The 10,430-nt window shown below is 41.1% G+C and overlaps 1 protein-coding gene across 1 annotated transcript in view; it reads left to right on the top strand.

Annotated features, from left to right (window-relative positions):
• POC1B (POC1 centriolar protein B) overlaps positions 1-10,430 on the top strand; it is a 154,991-nt gene that overhangs the window by 20,196 nt on the left and 124,365 nt on the right. Inside the window, exon 2 of the mRNA XM_007952516.1 lies at positions 5,450-5,621. Coding sequence (XP_007950707.1) covers positions 5,476-5,621 — 146 coding nt within the window. The 5' untranslated portion in view covers positions 5,450-5,475. The remainder of the gene's footprint in view (positions 1-5,449; positions 5,622-10,430) is intronic.

Raw genomic sequence — 10,430 nt, 5'->3', positions numbered from 1 at the left:
TATCACTATGGAAGTAGATTGCCCCATCTTCCTTCCAAGGAGTGGCTGGTGGGTTTGAACCGCCAGCCTTCTGGTTAGCAGTCAGGTGCTTTAGACACTACGCTACCAGACCTTTCATAGGAGGCACCTTTAGGTGGACTCCAACAGCCAACCTTTCAGTTAGCAGCTGAGCATGTTAACCATTTACACTAACTAGGATCTTTGCTTGATTATTGGGGATCCTGTAAACCTTGAATTAGTTAATGAATGTATTGTGTATATTAACTCTTTCTTTTCTATTTAACCCACTCTTTGCTGGCTTTGATCCTATCATTTCCCTGAAACAATTGTTATTGCCAAATCAACATTTAATCCTTGGGTCCATGGCTATCTTCATGGGCATGTGTCCTGTGCAGTCATACAGGGTGCTGGCCTTAAAAGGGCCTAACTCTGCTATCCCTGTATTAAAATTCTTTTAAAAATTTTACAGCATTGGAAAAACTTTGGGACAGTTCTACTCTGCCCTATAGGGACATTATGAGTTAGAATCAACTTGAGGGCAGTGGGTTTGGTTTAGTTTTGGTTTATATATAAGGCATGATCTCCTGATCTCCAAAAATATAGTATACTAAATGGGGTAGTGCCTAAAGGCACTTGACTGTTAACCAGAAGGCTGGCAGTTCAAACCCACCAACCACTCCTCGGAAGGAAGATGGGGCAACTACTTCCATAATCATACAAAGGGCCCTGCATTTATAATTTGAACTGGGTCCTACAGATTATGCAGCCAGTCTTGCTCAGGGCTTTTCTTACTCAGTCTCTCTGAAGCGTTTGACATAGCTGGTCAAACCTCTTGTGATATATTTCTTGTCTTCATGGATACCACAATCTTCTGGCCCCCTTGTACTTCATTTTTGGCTCCTTCCTTTGCTCTTCCTTCTCTGAAGTTTAGGTACTTGGCCCTGTGCTCCTTCTATACTCACTCACTGGATCTTATCTAGCTTCCATGCTTTCTGTGGGTGGCTGCTGCTGCTAACAGTAACAAAAACAAAACTACAGCAGTGATAGCTACATATGAGTGTTTTCTATGTAGCAGGCATAAATTATAAGTGTTATTTCACTTAGTACTTTGAACTGGTCATTTTGCAAATGAAGTGTTCTGGGTGCAGAGAGGTTGAGTAACTTACCCAAAGGTACACAGCTAGTAGGTGACAGCCAGAATATGAACCAAGGAGTCTAATTCTAGACCTTGCTCTCTGAACCCCAACACTGTATAGGCAGAACCTCTCCCTGAGCTCCAGACAGTTATATCCACCTCCCAACCTGACATCTCCACTTGTTATGCCTAATTAAAAAAAAAAAAGCTGATTCTAACTTATAGTGACCCTATAGGGCAGAGTAGAAGCAGACTGCCATATCTTTCCCCTGTGGAGATGCTCGTGGTCTTAAACCACAGATCTTTTGGTTGGCAGCTGAGTGCTTTAACCACTGTGCCACCAGGGCTCCTTTGTATGTCTAATAAGACATATCAAACTTGCTCTGTCCAAAAAGCAACTTTTGATTTCTGCCCACCCTACCCTGCCCCAGAGCTCCTCCTCTTCTGGTTTTCTTCATATCACTAAATGACATGATTCACCTGGCACCTTTGCTTCTTCTCTTTTCCTATCACCTCACATGTAATCCGTTAGCAAGCCTCATAGGCTCTATCATTAATATATGTCCTGAATTTGACAGCTGTTCCAACTTCTGCCGCCTACAATCTACTCTAGACCACTGCCTTCTTATGGCATTATTACACTAGCTGCCTAATTAATTTCTACCTTCAATTCTGTCCCCCTACTCTCTGTATAAGGAGCTCTGGTAGCATAGTGCCTAAGGCACTTGACTGCTAACCAGAAGGCTGGCGGTTCAAACCCACCAGCCACTCCTCGGAAGGAAGTTGGGGCAATCTACTTCCATAGTGATACTGCCTTGGAAACCCAAGGAGGGGGTCGCTATGAGTTGGGTCCAACTTGACAGCATGTAACAACAACTACACTCTCTGTAAAAGAAACTTTGCTGGCATAGTGGGTAAAGCATTTGGCTGCTAACCAGAGGGTCAAAAGTTCAAACCCAACAACTCCTCCATGGGAGGAAGATGAGGCAATCTACTTCTGTAAAGATTCACAGCCATGGCAACCCAGTGGGGGTTGCTGTGAGTCGGAATCAATGGCAGTCTTTTTTTTTTTTTCTTCCTTTTTTAATTCTTTGTATATTCTTCACACACAGCCAGAGTGATATTTTAGGGGGTTTTAATAATAAATGTTTTAATGACATAGAATATTTGTTGTTGTTGTTGTTATGTGCCGTCGAGTCAGACCCAACTCATAGCGACCCCTTCTTGGGTTTCTGAGGCAGTATCACTACGGAAGTAGATTATCCCATCTTCCTTCCGAGAAGTGGCTGGTGGGTTTGAACCACCAGCCTTCTGGTAGCAGTCAAGTGTCTTAGCCACTATGCTACCAGAGCTCCTGACATAGAATATATATACCCAAAATTGTACAAATCATAAGTGTACAATTCAGTGAATTTTCACAATGTGAACATGCCCATGTAACCAATACTAAGATTAAAAAACATAACATTACCAAAACCCCAGAGACCCCTCTTGTGCATCCTTCTAGCTACTATCTACCCTCCCCCCATATATTCTCTGTACTGACTTGTAGTTGCACAGATTAGTTTTGCCTCTTCTTGATCTTCATATAAATGGAATCCACTTACCCAATGTATATATAGTTTGGGAGCTCTGGTGGCATAGTCTCTAAGGTATTTGACTGGAGGCTGGCGCTTCAAACCCACCAGCCACTCCTTGGAAGGAAGATGGGGCAATCTACTTTTGTAGAGATACTGCCTCAGAAACCCAAGGAGGGGTCGCTATGGGTCAAATCGACTCAACAGCAGTGGGTTCTTTTTGCTTTTTATTTATATATTGTTGTTGTTGTTGTATGCTGTCTAGTTGGACCCAACTCATAGCGACCTCTTCTTGGGTTTCCGAGGTGGTATCACCATGGAAGTAGATTGCCCAACCTTCCTTCTGAGGAGTGGCTGGTGGGTTTTAACTGCTAGCCTTCTGGTTAGCAGTCAAGTGCGTTAGGTACTACGCTGCCAGAGCTCCTTTATATATAGTATAAATATACCAAAATGTATGTATCTGTTCTACCTTCATGGATAGAGTTTCAATTTTTGTTTGTTTTGAGTAGCACTGCATGACCATTTTTTATGTATGCCTTTTGGTAAATAACATGCAAGCATTTCAGTTGAGAATATATCGTGGAGTAGAATTGCTGGGTCACATCATTGAGTGTACATTCCGCTTCAACAGATATTTCCAAACACATTTCCAAAGTGGTTATAATCACCAGCATCACACAAGTTTACATCCTCACTAAGACTTGGTATTATTTGTCTTTTTATTGGAGTCTTTCTGATGAGTATTTAGTGATATCTTATTATAGTATTAACTTGCTTTTCCTTGATAAGTAGTAGAATTGAGTACCTTTTCATGTATTTATTAGCCATGTAGATATCTTCTTTTGTGAAATGCCTGTCTAAGCCTTTTCCTATTTTCTGATTGGATAACTTTTTTTAAAAAAAATTGTGTTGTATGATTCTGTAGAGATTGTGTGTGTGCGTACTTCATTGGATGTATATATTGCATATATGTGTGCCTGCCTGGCACAAGACCAAGCAGTGTCTAGTTCTTCTACATAGGCTCACTATGAGTTGGAGCCAACTCGTAGGTACCTAACAACATTGCAGATACCTTCACTTTATGGCTTGTCTTCCTACTCTCTTATTGACGTCTTTTGATGAACAAATTTCTTCATTTAGTGTAGCCCAAATTATTTTTCTTTTCTTTTAGAGTTAGTGCTTTGTATGTCCCATTTAAGGAATCTTTGTCTATCTCAAGTCATGAAGACACTCTTCTGTTTTCTCTAAAAGTTTATTATTTTAACTTTCACATTTAGCTCTGCAATCCATATGGAATTACTTTTTGTGTATGGTATAAAATTTAGGAGTCAAGATTAATTTTTTTCCTTATGAATATCCAGTTAACCCAACATCATTTCTTCAAAAGATTCTCCTTTTCCTGTGATCAGAATAATAATTTTAAAGCTTAAATCAGATCATGAGGTGCCTCTTTTTAGAATCTTTCTATGGTTTCCCATTGCGCTTATAATACCATCTACACTTCTCACTGTGGCTCCTTGTCTGATGTCTGCCTCCCTGCTGACCTCTCTCACTGCAGTCCCTTCTCTCCCTTGCACTATGGACACTGGACCTGGTCTTGCTGTTCCTTGGGTGTTGGAAACTCTTTACTGTCTCAGGCTTTCTGCCAGAAGTGCTCTTTTTCCATGTCTTAGCCTGGCTTACTTCGTACTTCACTCAGGTCTCTGCTCATGCGTCCCTTCCTCAGAGAAGCCCACCTAACTACCCTGCCAAAATGAATGAATGGATAATATATACAAAAGCCCTCTGTATACATAAGCTATTATTAATGGTCTGTCTCCCCTAGTATATTATTCTTTGAGGGAAGAGTTTGTGTCTTGTTTGCAATGTGATACTCAAATATGATGAAGTTTAAGGTAAAGTGTAATGTGTATAATTTGTTCTTTTTCCTGTTTTGTCTATATTAGCCCTAGATAATTCAAGTCCTGATGTAAATGTTTAGTAATTTGGATGATGAGACATTATCAACATTTTGTACTTTTTTTTTAAGGGGGTAATACATGGTATTGTAACTGAAAACTTAGGAACTCATTTTAAACAGTTTACATGGAATAACCTAAGTCCAGTGAGTTTTATCTCTGTCTAAAGTATTTAGAAGATTTTCAGTAACTTTATATACCAGAAAAAAAACAAAGTCACTGCTGTTGAGTCAGATCCGACTCATAGCCACCCCTCCTTGGGTTTCCAAGGCAGTGTCACTAGAGAAGTAGATTGCCCAACCTTCCTTTTGAGGAGTGGCTTTGGGTTTGAACCACCAGCCTTCTGGTTAGCAGTCAGATGCCTGAGGCACTACACCACCAGGACTCCCAACCTTATATAGTGAGGCCCTGTTTTTCTTCTTTGGAACACTTGGGTGGTAGAAATGATTAATGCCTTCTAACCAAGAGATTAGAGGTTTGAGTCTAATCATAGTTGCCTTTGAAGAAAGGTCTAGCAATCTATATCCCAAAAATCAGCCATTGAAAACTCTGTGAAGCAGTGTTCTACTCTGACACCCATGGGGTTGCTGCCAGTTGAAATTGACTGGATGGCAGGAGGTTTTTTTGTTTTTTTTGTTTTTTTTTTAAATCTAACCTTACAACCTCCAGCCCCTGTATTACCTGGATGTCTTGTTATTAGATATGCTGCCCATTATAACTAGACATGCTTGTATCTGCATTTTAACAAACAATGGTTTTGTTCTTCTGTTTCTTGATAGCTACTGCTTCTTGGGATACATTTCTCATGCTATGGAATTTGAAGCCACAAGCTAGAGCTTTCAGATTTGTGGGTCACAAGGATGTGGTAACCAGCGTGCAGTTTTCTCCACTTGGAAACTTGTTGGCATCTGCCTCACGAGACAGGACCGTTAGACTTTGGATTCCTGATAAGTAAGAGAAACAACAACAGCAAAAAACACTTGATATGCTTTGGATTTAGAAATGTGAAAGAAAGTGGGAGGCTGGCTGATCCTTATGCACTTTTTGGCAGTGCCCAAACTCCCCAGTTATCTCGCCTATTATCTGAATCATATAGATTGTGTATTGCCATTGTTATAAAGACTTAACTATTTGACACAGCTTTTCTCTCATAATTAACTCATAATTATGTCTTCTATTTGAAACAGTTTCTAACTGTGTAAATGTGCTGCTGCTTCTTGTTCTTTGCTGTCGGGTCGGACCCAACTCATAGTGACCCCTCCTTGTGTTTCTGAGGTGGTATCTCTATGGAAGTAGATTGCCCAGCCTTCCTTCAGAGGAGTGGCTTGTGGGTCTGAAGCCCTATCAGCCTTCTGGTTAGCAGTCAAGTACCTTAGGCACTATGCTACCAGAGCTCTGTAAATGTGCTTAGTATGACTTAAGTTTTTTTGGAAAGTGGTGTTTACAAATCCTTTTATAAATCTGATGTAAGCTTTAGATTATTTTCCTAAAAAGATAGACATTTACGTATATAACCAGCATTTTATATTTTAGAGAGTTTCTTAGCCTCTTAATGCCTAGTCATGGATCCTTTAGGAGCTTTTAGATCCCTGTTAAAACTTCCATGCCAGAGCTATGATTGGTATCACTTATTGTCAGGCTCCAGAATTTTCTTGTTAAGTTAAATTTTTAACTTTGGGAAATTGGAGCTATGTTTTTGCTGTCTTATTAAAGGAAATTTCTGACAGAAGTATAAATTGTTGCGTTTTTAAATAAGGCTGTTCAAACCCTATCTAATAACCCATCTAATTTAAGCAATTACTGATCCATGATAAAAAATTTTTTTACAAATTAAACTTTCAGTTATGTAAATTTTTAAGCATATATGAAAATAGAATGAATAGCACATAACTACCTCCATATACCAATCACCTGGCCTCAACAATTATAAATATTCTGCCCATCTTGTTTCATCTGTTCCACCCAAATAGCCCCCCCCCCCTTTTTTTTTGGCTGGAGTCTTTTTAGAACAAATTCCATGCACCGTATCATTCCCCCTATAAAAACTTTAGAGGATAGGAAGTTGAGCATTTTCTTTGACTCTATTGTGATAGGAAGGAGCTCTGGTAGTGTAGTGCCTAAGGCATTTGACTGCTAACAAGAAGGCTGGTGGTTCAAACCCACCAGCCACTTCTTGGAAGGAAGATTGAGCAATCTACTTCCATAGTGACACAGCCTCGAAAACCCAAGGAGGGGTCGCAATGAGTTGGATCCAACTTGACAGCAGTGAGTATTGTGATAGGAATTGATTTGAGGTATGTGATTGAATAGGCACAGGCACTCACAAATGAAAGAAAGCTCATGGGGCATTTCCCTGCTGCTGGATGCTTTTTTCTGCACCGCTTAGGGGAAGGAAACTGCATGCTGGGAAGTCTATACATGATCCTGATGGTAGTCTGTACATATCCTGATGGAAGTTGCACAATGTCACTTCTACCACATTTTCTTCAGTACATGAAATGATAACATGGATGGCAGTATAGAAAGGAATTGTAGGGTGAAGACACTGGTTTGGGTTCTGAGAGAGAAGTATTTTCTGAAATTCTTAGCTTTGGGAAATTGAGACTAGTGTTTTTGCTGTCTTCAGCACAATGCAGGCCTACCCCCATTACTAATTCAAGGACATTTCAGTGAACAAACTACACAAGGACAGATGAGCTAAAAACGTGCTCCTATTAATTTAATACTTATTTAATTTAATACTCTGATGGTATAGCGGTTAAGGCATTTGGTTGCTAACCAAAAGGTCAGGGTTCAAACCCACCAGCTGCTTCATGGAAGAAAGATAAGGCAATCTGCTTCTGTAAAGATTTATAACCTTGGAAACACTATGGGGATCACTATGAGTCAGAATCAACCCGATGGTAGTGAGTTTTGGTTTGGAATATAAGTATAGCAATTAGGCTTTTGCATATGTCACTAGTTTCCCTTCCTAATAAATCATAGTAGGGCCAGGACATTGGTAGATCATGGCAATAGAAATGAAGCTGATGTGTCCATTATCTATTGCTACATAATAGTCCCTTAAACTTTATAGCTTAAAATAATGACTGTCATTTCTGACAATTTCCTGGGTTGTCTGGATGGTACTTCTGCCCCATTTGGTATTAACTAAGATTAGTCATTCAGCTTCATTAAACTGGCAGCTAGGCTGGACTTGTCAAAGGCCTTAGTCACATGCCTGGGACCTTGGTGCTGGCTGTTGTCTGGGCAACTTGGTTCTACATGTGCACTCTCTCCAGCAGGGTAGCCTAGACTTCCTTACAGTATGGCAGCTGAGTTCCAGGAGGGTAAAAGTAGAAGCTGCTAGGTCTTGTAAGAAATAGGCCTGGAAGTTGCACAGTGTCACTTCTGCCACCTTCTCTCTCTGGTCACAGTAAGTCACAGTGCTAGCCCAGGCTCAAAGGGAGGAAAAATAGACTGCCGCCACCTCCTGAAGGGAAGAATGGCATGTGTGCACAGGGATGATAAGAATTCTTGGCACCCATATTTGCAAACAACCACTGCAGTGGGTAGCTGGAAGGCTAAGAAAGGGCAAATGGGAGCAGGCATAGAAACAGGTCTGGCCTGGGAATTACTGACAGGAGAATTTGGGCACAGAAAGCAAGCAAGTAAACAGGTGGGAGACAGCCTACATTGAGGCAAGCTGGGGAACTAGAAATTAGTTAAGCATCAGGCACAGCGAAAACGATGCTGTCAGATCTTGATATCTTATGTGCTTCCTTGTTGTTGTTGTTGTTATATGCTGTTGAGTCGGCCCCAACTCATAGCGACCCCTCCTTGGGTTTCCGAGGCAGTATCACTACGGAAGTAGGATTGCCCAACCTTCCTTCCGAGGAGTGGCTGGTGGGTTTGAACCGCTAGCCTTCTGGTTAGCATTCAAGTGCCTTAGGCACTATGCTACCAGAGCTCCTTATGTGCTTCCTAGTGGGACAGAATTTAATGGTTAGGCCAGCTTCCAGCTGAAAGAAAGAGCTATTCAGAAAGAAGGCAAACAGGTTAGCCTGCTGGAGTGTAGAGTGTCGAACTAAAGATCAAGGCAGATTTTGATGATACTGTCTGTCTCTTGGCTTCCTGGTCATTGTGAGTGCCAAATCTTTTCTGCATGCTTTCTCCAGGCCTTATACTTGAATTCAGCACAAACAGTACTTTCGACTTTTACTCATAGAAATCTCCCTTGAAACCTTACTGAACTAGTCACTGATTGCTCCCTCTAAGTTTTCAAAAAATATTAATATTGAAAGGTTATTTTAGGTATAAATCAAATATGTATTAGGTGTATAAATTTATGATAAAGTCATGTTTACCTTCTACTGGAAGGGTAAGCCAGGTGGTTAGACATTGCCCCTCCCCAGTGGAACTCAGCAGAGTGTGTTGAGCTCATATATGCCTGACACTAGGAGCTCTGGTAATGTAGTGCCTAAGGCACTTGACTGCTAACCAGAAGGCTGGCAGTTCAAACCCACCAGCCACTCCTCAGAAGGGAGGTTGGACAATCTACGTACTAGATACTGCCACAGAAACCCTAAAGGGTTGCTATGAGTCGGGTCCGAGTCGATGGCACATAACAACAACAGCAATGCCTGACACTGCTCTAGTTGCTGGGCTTATAATAATAAATGAATCACGATTCCTGTCCTCAGAAAACTTACTGCTTAATAGGAGAGAAACAGGGTTGTTTTTTCTTTTTTTTTTTTTCCCTCCAATTACTGTACAGTGTAATAATCCCAGTAGATGTAACATATAGAAAGCAATTAAGCCTGTCTAAATTAGTCTGGGGAATCTGGGGATGGGAGAATAATCTAGGCTGAGAAAATGACAAGCAGAGATGTGTTTGAAACCCTGTGACTGTTCTCAGAGTACAGAGTTCAGGTAGTGGCAAGAAGCGTGGCCAGAGAGCTTGAGCATTGTGCTTATGTAGAGGGGAGCCAGTGACTCATTTACTCTGGGATTTACATGCCTGGAGTTACATTTTAGCAAGGTCATAAACCCAGTGTGTATGTGACCGGGGGATAGAAAGGGATGGGTAAAAGATTAGAGCAGGGAATCCAGATAAGAGGCTTGTGGAATAATCTAGGTAAAGGTTAATTGAGGGTATGTCTACACTGTGTCCCTGGGATAGAAAGAAGAGGAGGGATTCAAAAGATATTTAGGAAATGAAGATGATATGGTTTGTTGACTGACTGGCTACGAGAGGAGAGAAAGAAGGAGTAGTTGAGTGTGACTTCCATGCTTCCAGCTTCCCCCCAAAAAAACCAAACTCATTGCCATCAAGTCAATTCGACTCAGCAATCCCTCCTTGGGTTTCTGAGGCAGTATCTCTATGTAAGTAGATTGCCCATTCTTCCTTCTGAGGAGTGGCTGGTGGGTTTGAACCACTAGCCTTCTGCTTAACAGTCAAATGCCTTAGGTACTTTGCCACCAGAGTTCCTTGCTTACAGCTTAGAGATGGGAAAATGTTACTACAAATAACCAAGGTGTAGCAATGCAAGGTGAAGGGGTGGGTGTGGGAATTCAGTGTGAACATGTGCAAGTCTGAGATGGATATATTGTGACTGCAAAATTCTGTTTCCTGATCTTTTTTCATTTTTTCAAGTAGTTATGACAATTTTCCATATAAACTATCACTAGTATAATTTTTGGGAGCTCTGGTAGCATAGTGGCTAAGACACTTGCCTGCTAACCAGACGGCTGGCGGTTCAAACCCACCAGCCACTCCTC

This window comes from Orycteropus afer, unplaced genomic scaffold (assembly GCF_000298275.1).
Source record: "Orycteropus afer afer isolate SDZICR_OR568_19922 unplaced genomic scaffold, OryAfe1.0 scaffold00343, whole genome shotgun sequence".
Classification (NCBI taxonomy): Eukaryota; Metazoa; Chordata; class Mammalia; order Tubulidentata; family Orycteropodidae; genus Orycteropus; species Orycteropus afer.
This window is presented reverse-complemented; position numbering and strand designations above follow the sequence as displayed.